The 23949-nt window shown below is 40.3% G+C and overlaps 1 protein-coding gene across 2 annotated transcripts in view; it reads right to left on the bottom strand.

Moving 5' to 3' along the window:
• kcnd2 (potassium voltage-gated channel, Shal-related subfamily, member 2) overlaps positions 1–9701 on the bottom strand; it is a 69087-nt gene extending 59386 nt beyond the window's left edge. For both annotated transcript variants that reach the window (XM_088417290.1, XM_088417291.1), the window contains exons 1-2: positions 9427–9701; positions 8138–9255 (exon numbers count right to left, since the gene is read on the bottom strand). In XM_088417290.1, the coding sequence (XP_088273416.1) occupies positions 8138–9249 (1112 nt within the window). In that variant the 5' untranslated portion in view covers positions 9250–9255; positions 9427–9701. The remainder of the gene's footprint in view (positions 1–8137; positions 9256–9426) is intronic.
• Positions 9702–23949: the final 14248 nt, after the last annotated feature.

Here is a 23949-nt window from a genome sequence, read left to right as displayed (position 1 = left end):
GCCACAAAGCATCATTGACGATCAGACTTAGGGCGAGAAGCTTTTCAAAAGCTTCCAAAGTCCTGCCTCTAGCGCCCCGCCACAGCTTATTTTCGGCGCTCTGCGAAGAAAGACTGCTCCATTCATATCGGACGCTTGGTCAGATGCCGGATCAATGAACGCTCTTGCATGCTGCGCCCTGAACCAACCAGCAGAAGCCTTTTTTTAAAAAAAAATTCCCCCTGATCACATTAGTATTTGAAGCTAACCGGTGGAAAGTGACATTTTTGCCTCGCTTCAGGCGATAACCAATGACAATCGAGCCCCCGCGACGGGATTATACGAGCGGGTAGACCCGATGAAGTCCAGCTCAGTTGGGCCGATTCGCGATGATTCCGAATAGCAGGCGCTAAATTGCATGTTCATTCAAATAGTCTATTTCCATTGACGTTATCTACTCTACTCTACTCTGCTCTACTCTACTCTACTCAACAAAAGAGGTTTTCACCAAGAAATTGACCCGGCTCCACTCTGCTCTACTTGCCTTTTTTGGTACCCGCTGCTTTGCCGTTCTCAAAAAAAGTAGAACTGCGTAGTCAATGCAAACAGAGTACTTTTTTGAGAACCACAAAGCAGTAGGTACCAAAATAAGCAAGAAGAGTACGTAGAGTAGAGGTTGGTAGTTTTTTTTTTGGGTGGAAACTGCTTTGAGAGTAGAGTTGATAACATCAATGGAAACGGACTACTTTTTTGAGAGCAGGAGGTACCAAAAAAAGTGAGTAGAGTTGAGCGGAGATTTCTTGGTGGAAACAGCTTTTGACGAGTATAGTAGAGAAGAACAGAGTAGAATAGCGTAGACTGCATCGGTGGAAACAGGGTAGAGTACCTGAGATTTTTCAATGGAAATTGGATTTTTGTTGAGTAGAGCCAAGTAGATTTCATGGTGGAAACTGGGCTTTAGTGAAGTAGTGTAGCGTCCAATAGTGCCGAGTGGAAACCTGGTGGAAACTGTCCATAATGTAATGGGAACGGTGCTCTTTTTTGAGACCCGCGAAGCAGTTGGTACCCCATAAAAGCGGGTCGATTGATTGGTTGAAACCATTTTTTTGTTGAATAGAGTAGGGTAGAGTAGATAACATCAGTGGAAACTGTGTATATAAAAAAATATGCGTATATACCAGTAGAAGATCCATTTGGAATAAATAAGTCATATATCTAGAGTTGCTATTATATTTCTTTGTCTGAGTAGTACAGTCCTTCTCAAATATTGGGGCAATTACCCGCTGATGGGCTCAAGGTAACCCCAGGGAAAACGTTTTGTTCTTTGCATGTGATGTGTAATTGCAATAAAATAAGGATTAGTACTTTTTTATTTTTGCCCACTCTGATGCACTTGTTTTGTTTTTTTTGCTGTTTTACACTAACCTATAACCTGTATAAAAGATATATAAAAGAGTCGTTGACTCAGATTTTGTACTTTGTTTCCAGTCTCTCTTATTGATAACTCTTAGGTTGTGTATATTGTTTCCAGTCTTTTTTTTTTTTTGAAGTCAAAGTACTCAAATTATTCAAGAACATGTTTCATCCCTAATGGAGACACTCCTACAAACTCAATATGAGCGACAACTGTGAAAAAAGTCAAATCTGTGGTTAGCTATAGCCAAAAAAAAATCCATTCTCTCAATCTGGCCGTCATTGGTTGACTTCCAACAATTCCCCCCCCCCCCCAGTAAGAAAAGATGTTAAGTGATTGAATTTGTTCCAGGCTCATATTATCGCCATCATAAAACTTTTATTAACTCTATAGTTTTAAGTAACATTTTAACACTCTGTGAAAGTAACCGCGATTGGCTGGCAACCATTCCAGGGCGGACATGGGATGGGCTCCAATTTACCATCGACGCCAACGAAAACGGATTGATGCTAACGAAAGTTCGATAAATCTAGACAAAGACCTTGGCCGGTCGTTTTCCTTCCTGTTTTTAGCTAGCGCGCCGACTATCGAGTAAAGCAGAAAAGCTTTGACATAGGCTGCGGCATCAGGCGCTTCAGCTCCGTTCGGCGAGTGTCACGGATGACGGCGCGGTGACACAAACGTCTGCGTTACCCGAGGTGTTTTCAGCGGAGCCAAACATATTTTGTCAAGTGCCCGCAGAGAAGCACAAAGGGATCAGCAGGTGAACGCGGCGATATCTACTACGCGCCCCATCGATAAGTACTCTCTTCGACAGCAGTCATCTTTTATCTGCGCAGTGAGTCGCGGCGCCGAGCTGAGCCGGTGCAGCGGCGTTGAGCTCTAAGTGGCGCTCCCTGGATCGTGCCCATCGCTAATTATGCTCCAGATGTCATCTTTTCTCATTATTGACTTGCGGCGAGTGCGAGAGTGTCTTTATTTATTCAGGAATCCGCCCCTCTGTCACGGAGGTGTACAATACCGACCACCCCGGTGAGAAGTCAAATCTGCATTAGAGAAATACCCTATTGAAATACTCCTTAGGCATGCGCGAGGCATGTTTATGGTTTTAAACATACTTTAAAATGGGACACGTAGGGCTGCAAGTTAGCTTTAATGGATTAATTCCGTATAATTCAGTATAATAGTGAGCTTGGGGGGGGGGGGGGGGGGGCGCAAGGTGATGCCAGGGGGGGTGACCCCTGGGGAAAAGGATTTGTTTTTGCCAGGTGAAGTGTAATTTCAATGAAATAATCATTTTCATCTTTTTTTTTTTAAGTTTCAGGCACTTTGATGCGCCTGGTTAATTTTTTTCAGTTTTAGACTAAGGTGTAACTCGTATAAACGCTGTAAGAAATAAACTGTTGTTGAAAGGTGATTTATATCGATTTTTTTCTCCGTTAATAATCTTATTTATAGTCAGCATGTCGAGGGGCGTCGCGAAAGGTTTTCTCTTTTTGGGAGGGGGCTTGGCAAAATATAATTGAGAAGCACTGGATAAATTGATGAATTGTCGATTAATGAATGAGTTTTTGATGCGTCTTTCACAAAACCAGGCTTATTTTTTTTAGTTTTTGACAAAAAGTCTGAATTGTCCATTTTAGGATTTCTACTAAAACAACCTCTTTAAGGTCTCAACTTTCATTTCGCAGCAGCCAAAAAGTTCATTCTATAATCGTTGTATGAAAATAAGGGATTAGTAGACAATGCGCAAAGATATGCCAAAACTTTAAATGTGTTTTTCTCAAAACTAGGGATCTAAGAATTCACATTTCTACAATTTGTCAGTTTCCAAGCTTCCTCGATGGTTTTTATATTATTTTAAAGCGAATAAGGTGTGGAATTAGGTGGAATTTAGGATGTTGAGAAAAGCATTGACTTGCATGATTAATCGATGACATTTTTTAAAGCGTGTTTTAATGCCTAGGGCTGCAGCTTTTAAAGATTTTGATATTCAAATTTCAGTGTGAAAATTCTATCAATAAAAAACATTCCTGCTTGGTGCATACATAACGCAATTGATTTATTGGAAAAAATGGTTGTTTTTCTTTCACTTTAAGAACCCTGTTTTCTTAACTTAAATATAAATTGTGCATTGCAGCAGACTTTTACTGTCTTGAAATAATACCGAGACTTTAGAAAAGTAAAGTATTTGGTTTGTAAAACAAAAGTGTCAAAACCACACTAACGTGTTTTTGGCTAAAAAAAAAAAAAAAAGCACATTTGAAGAAGCCCGATTTGTTAAAAAGTGATAGATAGGAACAGCATCTTTATCACTACATGATTTTACGTCCATGAAACTGCCTTTGAAAAGTAATTTGAAGGCTCTTGCCAGACTTTATGGGGCATTTGAATGCTGATTGTTGCTAACGCTGTTAGCATCTAGTAATTTAATAACTGTTCGCTTCACTTTCATTATACTGAAAAGCTAAAATGGAAGACTGTTCATTGGAGACTCTGGAGACATGCTGGTGCATGGAGTATTTTTTGAAAATATGCCTAGTGGCATCTCTCAACTTTTTTTTTTTTTTTTTTTTGCTTTAATCTGCCTTGCATCACTTCAGCTAATAATAGAAAGTTTGTCCAATGGCTCAAAATGTACCTGATCTAATCTACCATGATAATCAACACACACGAATTGGGTCCGTTTCAGAACGCTTGTCCTACCTTTGCTGTGAAAAAAAAAATAAATAAAAATGGGTGCCATCCAGCCAAGAAGAGGCAGGATGCACTTATCCGAAAATATATTTTTAAACACAAATCATTTTTTAACAATGATCTGATTATTATTCACCGGACCGTAGAACCAGCGATTCCGCTCCAGGCTGCCAAAAGCAGTGTTCGGCTGCTTTATCGTTTCCAGGAGGTAGAAGGGAAAAAAAAAAAATGGGGGGGGGCAGATGGCTGCCCGTCGGAACAGCAACACAACTTTTCAGCACCTCGGAAAGCGCGCCTCACCCAAGACGCCGAGCGGTGCTGAATGATAGCGATGCTGCCCGACAGCAGGAGTCGCGACGTGAATATTAAGATGTAGCCCACGCGGGGCCCCGCCGGGCGGCGGAGCTGAGAGCCGCGCGTCCATACGTGCGCAAATTAATTTTTCAATGAGTAGCATGTAATCGTCTTACGCCTGTTTAATTATTCTAAGCCACTTTAGCACATAGTGCAGCTGGCGTCGTACCTGAGACATTTATTGTATGCGTGTGTGTCCGTATGATAATGCTCAAATCATTGGCTCTTCAACTGTTGTTGACAATCAGTGGAATGTGCTGCATAGCTTCACGATAGGAAGACAATAAGCGCGAAGTGAGCCCTCTGATTGGCTGAACACAAGAGGCGGGCATAGCATTAGCTACCTGGGCCTAAAATAGGCACTTTATCCATCCTTCTTCACTCGTTCGCTATCAGCACATTTAAAGTGGATCTTTAACGTCTATAGCCGTGTTTGGTATCGAATGACTTAAACCCACCCAGCTCTATAATGTCGTTACGATGAAAAGTATCAACGCGTTACATAAAATGCAATATAACAAACAGCTTCATCTTTGTCAATGCTAGTTACATGCTAGCTAATAACATGGACAAAAACAAAAAGGTTGAAATCAAACAATCTATCAATGGTTTGTGTATGGACGTTGTCCAATTAGAGGACAGAAATATGATGACATCATTAACGGCACTGGTTGTGTGAGGATGAATTTGAAATGTGATTGGTTAAAGGGATACTTTGCCATTTTCAGCAATAAAAAGGGAATAATTTGACAATATCAACTATATATGTCAAAGATCAATTGTTACTGCGCTCACAGTGAGTTAATTGAATGATTACATAATTTTTCATGTACAATTAATACCTTGAAAAACATGTGCTCAAGGCTTATTAAGGACCAATCACAGCTCAGCTTGAAAATGTCACGTGACCAAACACAGAAAACAAGTGTTGTCATTTTCAGTCCGCAGCAAGTAAAAAAAAAAAAAAAATCAAAGTATTAATTGCATGTGAAAACTAATTATCAAATTCCAAACAATACATTTCCTCTGAAAATATCTAAATAAATTTTGTATCCCTTTAATGAAACAGCCCCGTTTATAATACCATATTTGAGATATGAGTAACACAACTTACAAGTTTTTTGAGATACAATTGCCACTCAACATAACCACCAAACAAAGTAAATACATGTTGTAACTAAAACAAACTCAACATGAACTGCCACTAGCATAAAGCTAGCACACAACCCAAATTGCGAAAGGCGGGCTAACCAAGTGCTTTGGAACACAAATGGTGCAACAACTCATGTAAACAGACAGGCAGTATATTCTTTATCCTCTTCAAAACACAAATCATCCACAGTCTGTGAAACTTTACTTCATTTGTGTCTTTGTCAATTATTACACTGCCCCCCGGTGGCCAAGATGGAAATCAAAAATTCCTTTTTGCACAAAGTGAATTTAGCATAGCGCTTCTGCTTCCAAGCGCGATTGACTCTGCCGGCGATTGTAAATGAAACGCTTGCTGACTGATGCACATCATTTAAATTCCAATGAGTCTGTCAACAGCAACGTTGTAAATAATTCATGAGTGATTATAGTACTTGTGTGCAGAAATATTTAGATGTGTTTTTGGCTACCCGGCGTAGACGCGGCGATATAAATCAGGTCATGTCCACATGTTGCCATGCAGAGTTCACACGGGAGTCCTCTTTGGGTCAATAAAAAAAAAAATGGCATGTCGCTCATTTTGAATGGCAGACATTTTGAGCTCCTCAACAGAAGCGTTTGGATGCTTAGTTGTCGCGCAGTATATTTATGCGCGGATTTCATGGTAGAGCTCCACGGGGCGTCCTAAATTTCCAACCTAGTTCTGTTCTTGAGGCAGTAACCCAAGCCTGAACTCCCTCAGTCTGTCGGTATGGAAAATCTATAGCCTATTACTTCTAATTAGAAATGTCGATATTTTATTCTTATGCTTATTTTCTTCGGTTTTCATGATAAATATTCAGAAATCAAAGTGGCACTCTTTGAAGTCTTGCGCGATATTTGTCCGTTCCCTTGATCTTTACATCCAAGGCCTTTCACATCAAAGAGAAGGCAGGGAGCTGAAATTTCACCCAGATGGTGACAACATATCAATGACCAGTATGTTAGTTATCACATGACTTGGAGTGTGCCATCTCTTGACTGAAATTGTGGGAGAATGATGTGGAAGAAAATTGGTCAAAATACTGCACCAGGGTTAAAGTGGTAATAAACTGATTTAGCCATTTTCGGTAGTCAAAATGTCATATTTTGTGTGTAATTCATTTGATGACTAAATTAGTTTTTCATGTACAATAAACTCATTCAATTCCAAAGACAAACTTTTATGGGTTTTTTTAAGAGACTGGACATTCAATCTAAGGCACTTCTTTAATTTATTTTATTATTGTTTTTTAAATACATTTTATTCAAGTGTTTGGCTAAAGGAAACTCCAAAAATAACTAATACGAAATAAATCAAGTACTCAAGTTATCAACTACTTTAATTAAGTACGGAATATATTTTTTTGCTATAGGTATTTAAGTACTAAAATAGCTATTTTTTTTTTAATATTTTGCAAAAATACGTGCCAGTGTTACAATTTTTTTTTAGGTAATTAAGTACAAAAGTAATTCATTACCTGAGGGACTAAAGTAATTGGCACTTTACTCATTTAGCACCAGCCAAACATTTGATAAACATTTGCTGTGCTGTGCCTCGATCACATGATGTCATTTTCAGTCCACAGGAAGTGAAAAATGTCAAGTTATTAGTTGTACATGAAAAATAATTTAGTTAAATTAATATGGACAAAATAGGAAACTTTTAACTAAGTCCATTTTTATATTCCTGTAAAGTTGGTAAACATGAGCCTAAACAACCAATCAAGTGCACTTAAGATAATAGATAGTTTCGTTATGTTCAAAATAAACCTAAAAAAGAAAATTCATCTATTTTGCTTGATTCTAATGATCTCAGCTGTTGTTGTAATTGTATGAAATACAAAACGTACACTGTAAAAAAACGTCAAGCAACATTTACTTTCATCGTACTTTTTACCCATTTTGTTTTGTTATTTGAGAATCAGAGATGTAAAAAATGTACTCAGAAACTTTCCATGTGAAATGTATTTATAATTTTCGAGGTTTTGTCAAGTAAATATCCAGTATGATTCCTTTCCCCGCTCCCACTGGATTCAAAGAGATCACGTTTTGCTCTGTTAACGAAAGAGCACCAAGATGCTGGATGTAACAATGTACTAAATACCACACAAAAAATGTCTGGATTGTGGACAAACCATCCCTAAACCAACGCAAACCATAAAATCAGGGACATTGACCGTGCACAAAAGAGGCGCCACCTGCTGGCCATCTTTTGTAGCGAGCTGAAAATGTCTGCGCATGATCTAGATGCTCTAAGTCGGGGGTGTCAAACTCAAGCGGTCCTCAAGTGGGCCAGACCGGTAAAAACAATTAGCGTCACCTACGGGCAGACGTTTGAAAATATGTGGCCGCACAACTTCTTTTCAAGGAGTACAGCGAAGCACAAAGAAAATTACACAGACTAAACGGCGCCGCCGCGCGGCGTCGGGGTCAGTGTCAAGTTCGGCTTTCAGGTCAGCGAAGACGAACGCAAGCGTTTACGCGGATGCGTAGAGGAGCCGGCAGAGAGCGGCGGCGACCTACCCCAGCGTGGTCATGGTGACGATGGTGTACCAGAAAGCGGCCGGGATGCTGGTGAACTTGCTGGCGGCCGAGCCCTTCTCGGCGTAGAACATAACGGTGGCGAAGATGATGATGGCCATTGTGAGCGAGAAGAGCAGGAAGCCCAGCTCGGAGGCGCAGCTTTTCAGCGTGTATCCCAGGATGCGCAGTCCCGCCGAGTGGCGCGAGAACTTGAAAATCCGGAAGACCCGGAAGACGCGCAGCGTGACGAAGGCGCCGCTCACCTGGTCGTTGTCGGTCATGACCAGGCCGATGTAGTAGGGCATGATGGCCACCACGTCGATGACGCTCATGACGCTCTTCATGAACTTGTAGCGGCTGGGGGCGGCGATGAGCCGGAGCAAGTACTCGACGGTGAAGATCATGACGCACGCCGTGTCCAGGCAGAAGAAGGCCAGCGCGTAGCGGTCGCCGCACGACACCTCCTTGGCGCGGTTGGGCAGCGTGCCGCACGGCACCGTCTCCACCACGTTGGCCATGACCGAGATGGCGATGAAGAAGCCGGTGACGTAGTAGAAGACCAGCGCCAGCGTGCTGGTGTGCGGGTTCTCGAAGGCGCGCCACAGGTACTCCCGCGCCGTCAGGTTGACGGGCGCCACGTCGTTGCCGCTGTCCATCTCCTCGTCGTCCTGCAGACGCTCGGCGTTCTCGCGCCGCCGGTCCTTGTACTCCTCGTAGCAGCAGTCGCCGATGATCTCCGGGATGATGCCGAAGAAAGCCAGCTCCTCGTCGTAGGCCGAGATGCACTCCTGGCGCGGGTAGTGCAGCTTGCCCGTGCGGTAGAAATTCAGGATGTGCCGGAAGATGTCCGGGTCGCGGTCGAAAAAGTACTCGTTGCTCTCCTCGTGGAAGAAGAAGTCCTTCTCGGTGCTGCCCAGCAGGGTGTCCGGGTAGCGCTCCAGCGTGGTCCGCCACGTCTGGAAGCGGGTGCCGCTCACGTTCAGGATGATCAGCCCGTCCTGGCTTTTGCGCCTGTCCTGCGGGGGCACCGGCATCGGGGTGCTGGCCACCGGCATCCACCCGATGGCCGCCGCGCGGGCGAACGGGAGCCACGCCGCCACGCCTGCTGCCATGCTGACCTGCCGCGGGGAGGGACGCACGCACGCGCGCACGCCAGGTTATCGCAGTGCGGGAGCGACCGGACGCGTTCCCGATCCTAAACGTCGACTGTCACTTTGCGGCAAAGCTGCCCCCCGCGACCATAAAAAAAAAAAAAAAAAAAGAAGAGGGAAAGAAAACCAAACACTCACCTTAGGGTAGGCTGCTCCTTAAACTGCCTCTACGGGGAGTTTAATCAAATCCTCGCAGGAGACTACTTGCCGTATCGCCTCCCATCTATCCTTACCGCAGGCACACACACACACACGCGCGCGCGCAGCCAAATAAAAGAGCGCAATAACGTCGCATCAACAAGTTAAACAAAGCAGCCGGCAGCCTCTCGCCAGCGCAAAGTGACTGTTTGCCTCGGCGCCTTATTTTTCCGCTTTTTTTCCCCCCTCTCTTCTTTTCCTTTCTCCGACCATCCGCAAAGCGAGGGGCTTCCCCCCCCCCCACTCTATCGTTGCAGCTACTCCTCAATAAAGTCCCGTTCCTTCGCGTCTACTGCAAGTCCACCCTCCCCCTTCCTCTCCTCTCCTCTCCTCTTCTCTTCTCGTCTCGTCTCTTTCTCGCCAGCAAGCCCCGCGAAGAGCGAGCGAGCGAGCGAGCGAGAGAGAGAAAGAGAGAGAGGAGTGGTCCAATCTGCACCCAGAAATTCCTTCGCTGCTTTACAGCCAGGGGAACTCATCATTGTGTTGTCATCGCATGGGCGGCATCTCCAAAATCTTCCAGGGGGGGGGGGCTTGCACACTAAGAACAACTCAACAGAAATATTCCATAAAAGAATGTTACTAAAAAGAGATTTTTTTTTGTATCCACTCCCCAGAGTAAGAGGAGCTTATGCGGGTCTGAATTCAGCACAGTGGAGTTGCGGAGAGCACGTTTGCCTCACGGGTATGAGGGTTCGAATCTCAAGTTTGCATGCTCCCCGTGAGTTTTCGCTGGCTTCTTCTCACGTCCTGAAAAAACTTACGTTAGCTAGGCAGCGCCCTCCTAAAATACACTACATCTTTTAAATGACTACCTCAATAAAAAAAAAGGGAAAATAACACACAGGTTTATATTTTTATTGGTGTGGCAGCCATCAGAAAGTTCACGAGTTTCTCGACTGTCTCATTTGCACCACCTAAGGGCAGTATAAGACATATACAGGTTCTATTGTTCATAGGGCTGATCAGCTTATCAGTAAGCAGCAGTAATTTTAGTTGTTCTCTGCGGAGGATAAAGAATATATGCAAGTGAAAATTCCACTGTCGCTTGCTCAAAAAGTGGATATGAAACTTTTCAATGATGTATCCCCCCCCCCCCCCCCTGTTGAATAGCTTTTTTTCTACTAAGTACTTCAGGTATATCTTTTTTATTTTGCTGGAAAATTGCTTACACATTACAATACACATCCGTATTAAACTTAACCAACTAAAGGCATACAATTTTTCACAAGGGAGTCGTTTTAAAATGATTTAGCTATCAGTTTCTCCATGTTCCAGTTAATTTGCTCTTGATTTCAAAAAACAAGCATACTGCTCCTGCCAAGGCATTAAACAACATTAAATTGGATTTGGTGATACCTGCAGAAACTCCTTTAAAGTCTCACATACCCAATCTATATATCTTTTTAATTGTCTTTCTTAGTCTGGTCTTGTCTTGGTCTAGCCTGGTCTTATTCTCAGTCTTTTGGTCTATGTCTTGGTAAACCTGTATTTCGTGTTCTATGTCTCAGCCTAGGTCTTGGTCTTTTCCTCTTTGTCTTTTGGTCTTGGTCTATGTCTTGTTCTAGGTCTTTTTTTTCCTTAGTTTTGGTCTTTGTCTTGGTCAATGTCTTGATATTTTGGTCTTGGTCTTTGTCTTTGTTTTTGTCTTAGTCTTGGTCTTAATCTCGATCAAGGTCCTTGTCTTGTTCTATGTCTTGGTCTAGGGCTTTGTCTTCTGGTGTTTGTCTTGGTCAATGTCTTCATTTTTTGGTCTTGGTCTTTGTCTTTGTTTTTGTCTTAGTCTTGGTCTTAATCTTGGTCAAGGTCTTTGTCTTGGTTTATGTCTTCATTTTTTGGTCTTGGTCTTTTGGTCTTTGTCTTTGTTTTTGTCTTAGTCTAGGTCTTAATCTCGGTCAAGGTCTTTGTCTTGGTCTATGTCTTGGTGTTTGTCTTATTCTATGTCTTGGTGTTTGTCTTGTTCTATGTCTTGGTCTAGGGCTTTGTCTTCTGGTCTTTGTCTTGGTCAGTGTCTTCATTTTTTGGTCTTGGTCTTTTGGTCTTTGTTTTGGTCTTAGTCTTGGTCTTAATCTCGGTCAAGGTCTTTGTCTGGGTCTATGTCTTGGTGTTTTTCTTATTCTATGTCTTGGTCTTGGTCTATATCTTGTTCTAGGTCTATGTCTTTGTCTTATGTCCTGTCCTGTGTCGGTTGGTCAAATGTGTTTAATGCTGTAAATATTCTCAAATGATTGCTTCGGCGATTGTGTCTATCGAATCTTTTCAGTTTTGCTCCTGGTTATTTTGCTTCGTGGCATTATATCGCTATCGGGTTTTCAACCCGCGTTTGAATTAGAGAGCTGCAACCAACACTGATCAATAGCGTCTTCGAGCCGGCGCGGTTTTGATGCGGCTCAACAGATTTACACGGTTCACAAAGGTCAACGGCGTGGCGGGGCAGCGCCGCTCGCTACGCTGACATTTTCCAAAATAAGCATAATCGATGAAGTGTCTCTTGTATTGGGTAACGCCGCGCGTGACGTCTCCGGGGGGGGGGATTCGAGACAGCTGCGTCCACGCCGGAAGCATGTGTTGCACACACGGCCGTATTTCACGTGAAGCAGCTGGCACGTGATGTGAGGGATGCCCAATTGTCAGCCTGAGGTGGGGGATGGTCATATCGCGGGGGGATACGCCTGCAAAACAATAACCTGAGTGAATTTATGAAATATGGAGGCATTTATGAAAACGCTTTCAAACCTCACAATCACGACGATTATGATTGTGCATAGCGGGTTTGCTTGACTGATTTTTCATAGTATCCCATTTAGATACAGCAGTACTGAAAAGACAGAGTTTAGCTTCTATTTGGGTGAAAATATTTTAGAATTTTCTATTATATTGCATTTGTGTTTTATTTGACTCCTGATTGATTTAAACTTTAATGAGAGTTTCCTTTAAGAGCTTATAACATAGTGTCGTTTAAGTCATTTTTCCTTTTAAAGGCTTTTTTTTTATTATCTCTCATTAATGAAAAAGTTTTCTTTCATGATTATTTACGACTACATTACTACTGCGACCACTACTACTACTATCAGTTTCGCCTGTTGGACATTTGTGAGAAACTATACATAAAAAAGGAGTGAAGGCATTTTTTCTTTCTCATGCATGAGGAGAACGTAGAAGGACTGCACAAGGTCAATTCATCTGCGCTCTGAAGCAGCTCCTCCGAACCCTTTATTTGATTTTTGAAGTCCCTAATTTACATAAAGGTTCCCACCCTAAAAACAACATGGCTGGACCCCCGCACTGTACACTGACAATTCCTTTTCCTATTTATCGGTTACCCGGAGACATCCTTTACGTTGCCTCTCACAGTACAGCACACTCTGTAAAGCAAACATAAGATATTAAAAGTATTCATTCGCCTGTGTACCGCTTTAACACGATTCAGCCCTACGGATTTGTGAGGCTTCAGGACCAAGGACAGCGCCTGCGCTTACAGGCTGCGTTGGGACGTCACGCCTCCTGCCTGGGAGCTTTCTTGGCATCCACCGCGGCCACTTTGCTCTGGATGTTTTTTTTTTTCTTTCTTTCTTTCTTTCTCTTTCTCCCCCAAGATTCAGCTGAGCTCACGGGGGTTCAGAGTCACGCTTAAGTACACGCACATCTGCTGAGCTTCCAGAAAATGGATGGTCGGGCTGACCGTTGGCCTCGCGCTCAAATGAGGTGCATGAGTGCTTTCGATGCACTGCGCCTGTCAACAAGTGTTGGAAGTTGCCTCCTGAGCATTTCTTCCATCGCTATGATATTCAGCTCCGGGGCCATGTGCTAGTATGTGCTTGGTAGTCACTTGGGAGGCAACCTGTTACATGTGAGCAAAAATATGCCCTCATTGTTTACAGGGTTACAGTAGAGTGAACTATTTCATCGCAGTTAGTTTTTACAGTTTCGAAACAACTAAGTTTCATTATCTAGGACAGGCTTGTATATCTTCGGATTCATTGAAGCTACTCTAGTAAGTCCTAGCGCGCTCGATAGAGGACATACTTGCCTTTCCGATGACCTGTCTTGCTGAGACAAAATGGACGCAACAGTGGACATATAAATAGACTGGCTAGTGACGAAAAAGATCATGCAAGTAGTACACGGACTTGAAGCTGACTATGAAGTGTTGAAGCATTGATTTGATGTCCAGGATATCGAATAAATGCTCAAATGGTTTATGGAGAGAAGCCGCAGCATTTATCGGCTAATTTTTATCCTTCTAATTAGGGATTGGGGAGTAACGATTTAGTGTATCAGTATCAGGTTGATACCAGACCTCATTTCAAGGTATTGGTACTCACTGGTAGCCGATACTAGTATTGGCCTCTCTTGTGGCAGTATTACGATCACAAACTAGAGGATAGAAAAAAGGAAAGATGCCCCTTTTTGATTTTTATTTCAGAAAAATGTTGTATTGAATAACTTGTCATTTTGTGAATCTAAAGTACTTGTGGTATATTAATATACTAGTGGTAGTATTTATCGGTATTGGAGGCTACTCAAGAGTTGAGTACTCAAACTGGAATCAGTCTAAAAAATAATCCCAAATCTGAATATTAGTAAACAAAAAAATGGCATCGCTTTGGGAAGAGTTAAGATTTTAAAAGGGTTTATGCCGGTATCAGCAAATCTAATTTAATCCACTCATTCAGTGACAAGGACGAGAATTCTCGTCTTTTAAAATAACAATAATATATTCTGTTCAAATAAGTTTTTTTTTTTATGGAGAGGAGCTGACACCCTTGACTAATGCTTACCAAATATAAGCCAATTTATTACTGTAGTGCTAACTGTGACCATTAGATGGCAGTGTTTCCTCACAGCACAGCTATTACCGACATTCAAGTGTAACTGAAGAATGGAAGTCAATCTTTTAACGGCAGCACCCATATTTACATGGACAAAGCACACAACATTCTGCACATATACAGTTTCTTTTCAAATTAAGAGCAAATTAACTGGAACAATAAGCAACTTATTTTGAAATACATATTTTTTTAATTTCTTCAGTTTTGTGATGGCATTTTCCAGCAGACAAACCAGAATGGATGTCACCTGACGCGATCCATATTTCGGAGTTGCTGAATAAAATAGGAAACCGACGTTGAACAAATCATACACTGCTGGTAGAACACTTTTTTTTTTTTTTTTTTTTTAAATCCAAAAACGCTTTGTGCTGCTGGCGGTGTACTTGGAAAAAAAGAATCACATTGAAATAACGATGAGAACCCCTGTTATAGTGCATTGAATTGTCTTGCTCGCCAGGACAAAAAATATAAAGGCGAGGGAATAAATGCTGAAACGGCTTTCCGTTTTTGCTCAAGGGCGACACGACAGACGAGCCATCGCGGGTCGGGGAATGGTGTGTTCCGACACATTAGACGTAGCGTCAGTCAGACCTGTGGCCTCCTGCTTTTTGTCGTCCTCGCAGCCCAGCATTCGCAGCGCGCAGCCGCCGGTCCCCTCTGGCGCTCGGCCCAGTTGGGCTTTTTTTTTTTTTTAAAGGCTGAATGCACAGGAGTGTCAGTAGTCCCATTAGTGTATGCCGAGCACACTCGCCGTTCAGTGGGAGCAGGCGGGCCCGGGGGCGATGTATTCATCAGGGCATTTAAATATTCCAACGCTTGCCAAATGGCACCAAACACGAGCGAGCGAGCGAGCGAGCGGCCAGCCGGGTGAGCGGCGAGCCTGTCACGTAGCTGCGCTCTTCGCATTGGAAATCGCCAAAAAATGCTCGCTTAGCATTTTCCGACGCTTAAATCGGCGAAGATGTCGAGAGGAAAAGGATGGAAGGGCAAATCCTTTTCGTCGCGTGCTTGTTTGTGCCCATTAGATTTATTGTTTTTTAATCCATTTGTTTTGAAAGGATGATACGCTTCATCGGCAAATTTTAAGCGGTAAAAAGTTTCAATTTTGTAATTAATTGGTCAATCAGATTATTATTCATACCTTATATGAAACATTTTGCCTTTTTCAATTGAAAATGACCAAAGAACCAATCAGGGCTCTCCTGTTGGTCATGTGATGTTCACAAGGTGAGCCGTAGTTGGTCGTTAACCAAGGCAAAGAAGGTTTATAAAATGATTAGTTAATAATAAATAAACAATTTGGCTATCAGATTTTTTTCCGACAAAATATCACATTTTGCTTGTAAAATTCGCTGCTCTGAACGTGGTACGGCGGTACGGAACGTGGTAATGGTAGAAAAATATATGAGCTTTATACTGTTGAAAGCGGATTGATAAGTTCAGTACGCTTTGAGTGGTTGGACTATTGCAAAAAAATGAAAGCGACATTTCACGTTTTCATGCACTTTGACAGAAAAATATTTGATACAAAATCGCAAAAATTGTAACCCGAAAGACAATGTGTTTTCTCACTTAAATCCTGAACATTCCACAAAGCAGTAGAAACAGCATATCATAGGCAAAAAATGTATACAAATATGAACTTTTTACTGAATTTTTTTTTTTGTATTGGACACACCCTTTTTAGGGTCAAATTTTGGTGTTTTCCATGTTACCATGTACACACCAACGCTTTGGCAACACGGTAAAAATAAGAGTAAATCTCATGTTCATACTTGTGTTATATTTATTGCGCCTTAACTATCTTTCAGATTTCCCACATTTTGAGCGCTCAGTGAACTCCACACCCGTGTAACCTTAAATGCGCTCGAAGCAGTTGTTTATCCTTTTCCTCGCACAAAGTGGTACAGCATCTGTGTTTCACCAGGTTCAAGATTGTGTGTGAATATGCCAAAAAACACATTTTTTTAAACGGGTCAAATGGAATCCTTTTGTGTGTTCTCTTACCGCTGCAATCTGAATCGAATCAGATGGAGATGTCATAACCTTTAGATGATCCTCTCCGTTTTAGTAATCCTTCGCTTCGTGACACAGCTTGAGTTCTTTTTGCCATAAATACCTGAAGTTGTGCAGTATTTGTGTTCCGCCAAGTTTATGATTGTGTGTATATGCCAAAAGACCGCAATTGATGAATGAATCAAACGAATACCTTTCTGTGTTCTCTAACCGGTGCACACAGGGTCCACACTTAATTGAATCAGCTGGAGACATCATAACTTTTAAACGATCCTCTTCGTTTTCGTAATATTCTTCTGTGTGAATAAGGACGGACTCGAACGTTGGTTCAGTCTGCTCGCTTCTTTTATTGAAAATGATGCCGTAACAACCTCACCTAACACGAGCTACTGTTAGCTGCAGCAGGCACTGGCTGCTAACAGCTAACTGACAACGGCCTTCTAGCTCGTCCCTTTACGATAATTATTGTACAATAGTAAGAATACAGCCAATATAAAAATTCGGCTTGTGTGGCTTACAGATTACCGTATTTTCCGCACTATAAGGCGCACCTAAAAGCCTTAATTTTTTGAAAAAGCTGATGGTGCGCCTTATAATCAGGTGCGCCTTATATATGGATCAATATTGAGATTGGGATCCGTGGATGGGGAATGAAGTGATAAAGTAAGCTTTACCTCTTTCTTTTGTGTGTTAACAGTTGAACAAGGTTGCTCATATTGACATTGAGTTATTATGCTATTGAGAGTTTAGAGTTGTTATTGTTATTACTTTGAGCGTTACTATATTGTGATTGAAAAAGTTTTAAAATATGTCATTAATTGAGGTGCGCCTTATAATCCGGTGCGCCTTATAAATGGAAAAAGGTTTTAAAAAATGTCTTTAATTAAGGGTGCGCCCTATAATCCGGTGCACCTTATATACAGAAAAAGTTTGAAAATGTGTCATTAATTGAGGTGCGCCTTATAATCCGGTGCGCCTTATATATGGAAAAAGTTTTAAAATATGTCTTTAATTAAGGGTGCACCTTATAATCTGGTGCACTTTATATACTGAAAAAGTTTTAAAATGTGTCATTAATTGAGGGTGCGCCTCATAATCCAGTGCGCCTTATAGTGCAGAAAATACGGTAATCTTCCTCTAACGGTGATGAATTAAAAAAAAACAAAAAAATCTAATCTTTAAATTATCGTTTATAGGAGGAAAAATAAACACATGCTTGAAGGGGAATCAACCCCTACATTTACTAATACCCCCACTAAATTTGGATTCTGATTAATATTGCAGTTGTGAAATATGAATAAAGCAGCAAATGCTCCTTTTTTTAATCCATCAGAGTTGACTTCCCTTGTGTTGCTTCCCCTTAAGCTCTAAAAACACTCTTGATAAGATTCAATCCAGGAAAAATAGAAAAAAGACCCCCGCATGCAAAAATAAAAAAAAAATTGTGACACAATCCAGTACGCGCTGCACTTTTACATATTCTATTTCAAGAAGTTCCAAGGTCATTTGAGATTATTAGTGTTGCCTCAGACCAGTGCAGACGATTTAATGAATTGCCTTTACGTTTATGGATTTACACTTTGGATCAAGTAATTACCATGTGTCCTTAACAAGGTTGAACAATTCATCTTGGCATTTGGCCGCTATCTCCAATGAAGAAATCAATCAAGGTTCCCGCATAGTTTTTTTTTTTTCTTTTTTTCCTTAACTACAGTAAATTCAGATTGATAATGAGCACTTGGGAGGATATGAGACTTGAATGTAAACACGATTTTGGAGGAAAGCAATCACTGCAAAATTCTGTGGAGCGACACACCACCCAATGATGTCTCATTCAATCCCAAAGACGTGTTTTTACGTTTTTTTTTTTTTTTTTTAATGTTGTGACATTCAATCCAAGGTATTTTTTTTTACATTTCTTTCAATTTTATTCAAGTGTTTGGCTGAAGGAGGCTCTAAAAATGGAGGATACGAATTGAATTAAGTACTCAAGTAATCATCTATTTAAGTAACTAAGAATTAAAATAGAGTATTTTAACCCTTTACTGGGCAGTCTAAATTAGTCTAAACAGGCAAAACATCCGAAAGTGTCCGTAACAGCCCTTGTTTAAATTTTAGCTTACCCCTAAATTTCTCTAAACTCCAGAAAATTCTTGCCGGTTCAGGACTTAAAAATTGAAAACAAAAACAAAACAAAAAAACAACGACCATTTTGCCTGTTCAGACCAGGGGTGTCAAACTTGTTTACGCTCTCGGGCCGCATGGAGAAAATCTATTCCCAAGTGGGCCGGACCAGTTGAACCACAGTGTCCATTTATATTTATATAAATATTTATATTTATATATAACTTTAAAACAACAACTTCAAATGTATTATTATTTTTGAATACTGTCCTAAATAAAACAAGTACAACGTTTCAAAACATTTCAAGTTTTTCATTTATTTAAAAAAAAGAAAAACTGCTAATTTTTACACTTTACAAATCATCGCATAGGCCGGATTAAACCCATTTGCGGGCCAGATCCGGCCCGCAGCCTGTATGTTTGACACCTATGCACGAGCACATCAACATTAATTGTAAAACATCAACCTTACTATTAATCATGAAACATATCAAGTAGGTCAACTATTAAAATCATTTGGCGGGCCGGGTTAACCTCTATACGGGCCGCATTTGGCCCGCGGGCCAAAGGTTTGACACCTATGCTTTAAAGTATGCTCCGAAAGCAGCTGCTCAGCTGGGTTAAGTAGTTAAGAAATAAAAAGCCAATTACTTTGGGTAATTAAGCGCCAAAGTATTTGCTTTATATTAGGTAATTAAGTACTTATTGATTACTTGAGTACTCAAGGTATGAAAGTAACTGGGTAGTAACTTTGTACAAGCCATTTTTAGACCCTTTTTTATAGCTAAACAAAGTGAAATAATATTTATATATATATATATATATATATATATATATATATATATATATATATATATATATATATATATATATATATATATATATATATATGGGATTGAATGTTTGGGAAAAAAAACGTAAAAATACGTATTTGGGATTGACTTAGTTGAACAGGCTATTTTGACATAAAAATATCCCTCATTTTATACTTATGGGATTTATGAATATTTATAAATCCCCTTTCCAAGTAAATTTAAAATAAGCGGGCTTTTCTACGAAATCCAGCGCTTAACTTGTGGGATCAACATCTCGTGCAAAGGTTTGAAAACACACTTTTTTTTTCTGTAATGACATAATCTGGCATCCCGACCCGCCAAATTGTGTTTGTTGACATTTTCAACCGCTATCATTGAAAGTCTTTGGGGATTAGATTGTGTAACGGGATGCAATTTGTAAACAGGGTCCTTAAGTGTGCTTAGTGCCGTAACATCAAGGCAGGCCACCAAAAACACACACGCTCGCGTACACACATCTGAGCGGCGGCCATTGCAGCGTGTCGCACGCATCCAAAAAGCGTCTTGCTGGCTTTTATTATCCCCTTTGCTTGTTTGTCATTTCGACATTTCCTTTTATTTCCTTTGCTTTGTTTTGCTACGGGATTTTTTTTGCCCACTAACGTCAGGTTTTTTTATACAAAGCAATCTTTTTTTTTATTTTTATTCAACACTTGAAATCCCATTTTCAAATCCCATTTTGGCCTCACAGCGCACAGGATGTAAAACAACCTCAAAAATGATTTGTCGAGGCTGCGGGAAAATCTTACATCAATTATTATTTCTTAATATAATACAAAAGCGAAAGGAGGGTTTTGCAAAATTTGTAGTATAAATTAATGTAGATATTAAAAAGTAACATTGATGTATCAGTTAATAATCAATAATAAAATTAAAAGAACTACAAATATAATCAATGAATAAAATAATGCATTAATATTTATTAAAAATAAATAATGTATACATTTTGCAGTTTTTATTGAGAACGGCAAAGCTAGCATGCAAATGTAAATAAAAACAGAACTGGTCCTTTTGTTACAGGCTCATTATTTAGTTGCAGTTGGCGGATTTTTTTTTTTTTTTGCAGTGTTTAAAAAGTGTGTCGCATTTTGACCATATATTTCTTCAATCGAAAAAATTATTTTAAAGGGCTAGAATTCTCGTCCATGGCACTGAAGGAGTTAAACGGCGTCAACAGTCGCCGTACAATAAAATATCAGCATAGGTGTTCGTGTTGTTGAAAGTCTTCACTCTCGTTATGACGTGCTTCCGGGAAGAATTTCAAAACAAAAGTGCTTTATGGCGCTTGTATCGATACGTTATTTGATATCGTAAAGGTTTATTTTGAAACTTTGGGTGGCCTTCTCACCACATTTGGCGGCAAGATTTACTGGCACACTGTGCAATTTGCTGTATATTCAATTGAGTTTTTGGCCCAAAAAATTTGAGCAATTAAATAGTTAAAAAATAAAGAAATAAATAAATCACTTTAAAACAGTTAACTTCAGAGTATTGTTTTTTTTTTTTAGAATTTTCAGTCAAGTTTAAAACAGATTCTTCTGACCTTGGGAATATTCTCCACCTTTTGTTTTTAAGCCAAAGATAACCGAAATTTTAGCATTTATTTTATTTTGAAATTTGAAGTTGATTGACTGCATAAAAAAAACATAAAGAGCGATTTACGTATTTTAAGTTCTCATTTATTTTTTAAGACATACAGATGACACTTGGAGCTCCCTAAAAGTTTTAAATTTCATAACAAAGATGAATGTTGTCTAAAATGTATTTTAAAAACCTAATCAAATCTGGAGAAATGATAAATAAATATGTGCAAGTTAAGAATTTAAATTTTTAATGTTTATTTTAATTTTGATGCTTATATTTCCCTTTTACAAAAAATAAATATTAGCTCCGAATATCAGTTTTCTCATGATCAGTTATCTAATAATCACGCCTGAAAAAAAACATATCATACTACTATTATAGTTACCGTATTTTCCGGACGATAAGGCGCACCCTCAATTAATGACATATTTCAAAACTTTTTCCATATATAAGGCGCACCGGATTATAAGGCGCACCCTCAATTAATGACATTTTAAAACTTTTTCAATCACAATATAATAATACTCAAAGTAATAACAATAATAACTCAAATAATAACTCTCAATAGCATAATAACTCAATGTCAATATGAGCAACCTTGTTCAACTGTAAACACACAAAAGAAACAGGTCAAGCTTACTTTATCGCTTCATTCCCCATCCACGAATCCCAATCTCAATATTGATCCAAATATAAGGCGCACCTGATTATAAGGCGCACCATCAGCTTTTTCAAAAAATTAAGGCTTTTAGGTGCGCCTTATAGTGCGGAAAATACGGTAATCTGTAAGCCACACAAGCCGAATTTTTATATTGGCTGTATTTTTTTTTTAAATAAGGCTTTTAGGTGCGCCTTATAGTGCGGAAAATACGGTATGTCCTGTTGCTTTTTTTCCCATAATGCCACGGGGTGTGCACATCTGGAAGCCTATACGAGACAAAATGCTCTTTTGAGAATTTAGCCTCCATATATGTTCAAATGTACTTGCAAATACGTTTGAATGTATTTATTCGCACTCACACTGGCAGCTTCGCGCTTGCGTCAAATTCGATGTCAATTATTGAAATCGCAAAATCAGAAAACGAACATCCGCACCCTTTGAGAAGTTTGATTTCCTTCGCATGAACACAGCTGGACTCGAGCCGGACACAAAAGTGTCCAGCGCGGATCCCGGCGGCGTCGTCATACTGTATCTAATCTCGTATTAAATCCCGCGGTCGGTCACGTTCCGCCTCCTCCCTTCTATTTTTAGCCGCTCGGATCCAGCGCCGGAGACGATAAAACAGATGTTTCCCCTTCGGCGGCCGAGTCCGAGCGAGTCAGAACCGCTCGGCTCCTTCTTCATTGCCTTCATCCATTCGATCATTTTCAAGCCTCAACTAATGAGCGGACAATGGCGGCGTGATAAATATTTTCCCCAACACCTTTAAGCTTCCGCTTTGCGCTAGGCGACAGTGGACTCATTTAAGTTCGTAATAAAACGATGCAAAATTCCTCTAGTATGATAAAAAGTCTCATAAATAAAAAAGCAATAAGATGCGCGGTTAAAAAAAAAAAAAAAAAGAGGATAAAGCAGGTATAGTTGGCACACTTAGGATCCTATTTCAGGCCTGGAAAGACCCCGGTGTGTTTTATGACATCCGGCTAATGAAGTCATGAATCGTCTTCATGACTCGCCGCCGCGACGACGTGACGCGATCCTTGAGCGAAGAACCCGCAGTGGCTCGTCATCGCTCAGCTGCATCCGCCTTCCCCCGCCTCTAATGAGTTATTGACCCCCAAAAGGATGTGGGGGGAAAAAAAACAGCAGAATTCCTGGCTTCTTGATTGTGCGAGGCAGATGGCGTGCTTGTGCATGTTTGTGCGTATATTACTGCGTCCGCAATGGTGTGTGAAGCTAGTCAAATAACGCTTTATTGAGTAAAGTCATTCTCGGTCACCTATGTCCATGGATCAACTGGTACCGGGCTGCCTGGGCCACACCAGAAGTAAAGTTTTGGAACTGACTAACTGTAGTTTAACACTTCATTCATATGTGATTTGTTTGGCTTGAGCTTTGTTTTTTGGCGCCTCCTCTGGCCGCTGTTGATATTGCATGTTGTAGTGAGAAGGATGGTGTGGTTTTGAGTGCGGTCAGTTTTGTCGTTTTGTCTCTGGCCCACGACCGTCAGTTAGTTATACTTTTTTGTAAGAATGTTGATGTATGATAATATGGCCAAAATTAGTTTGTTTGTTGATCCAACAGCTTGTGAACGTGGATAACATGTTAGTTAATATTTGTTCTGCCTTGTATGGGTTTAGCTCGTTTGCATTTTGGTTTGTGTCAGGTATTTCCCTTGAAATTTTGTAATTCAGTTTTATGATGGACTTAAAGGGATAGTGTGTAAGATTTAGACAGTTTTTCATTACGCACAGCAGGAGGTGCTGCATTTACCATTGTCCGTAGCTATATCAAACATGGACGCCTCCAGAGAAGTGCCACCACCCCATGTAAGATAATTTAATGAAAAGTAGACCTATGATTTTATTTAAAACATGTTGGTCATTAAGAACACATTCATTTACAGGTTTTTTTAAACTTGCAATCATTTAATTGATTCCTTTTTAATGAAAAATGGTCTAAATCTTACACACTGTTCCTTTAATGTAATTTGCAATAATTTAATTGATTCCTTTTTAATGAAAAATGGTCTAAATCTAACACACTGTCCCTTTAATGTAATTCGCGTACATTATTGTACATTTTCAGGGCTAGGGTTACGGTAAATGCCACTAAAGCTTATGTGAAAAATTACACATAGTCCCTTTAAAGGCGCGCACAAGACATTTCAAATCAAAGGAAGAGAAAGACGAATAGACGGACAGATTTTCATTAAAAAGAAATCAATTAAATGATTGTAAATTTCAAAAACTTGCAAATAAATGTGTTCTTAATGACCAAAAGTATGTTTTAAATGTAATCATAGGTTTAGTTATCCTTAAATTATGTTACATGGGAGGTGGCACGTCTGTGTAGGCGGCCATGTTTGTTATAGCTATGGACAATGGTAAATGCA

Source organism: Hippichthys cyanospilos, chromosome 6 (assembly GCF_059441005.1).
Source record: "Hippichthys cyanospilos isolate Australia breed blue-spotted pipefish chromosome 6, RoL_Hcya_1.0, whole genome shotgun sequence".
In the NCBI taxonomy this organism is placed as follows: Eukaryota; Metazoa; Chordata; class Actinopteri; order Syngnathiformes; family Syngnathidae; genus Hippichthys; species Hippichthys cyanospilos.
The sequence above is the reverse complement of the archived record's forward strand: the minus strand, read 5'-3'. Positions and strand labels throughout refer to the sequence as shown.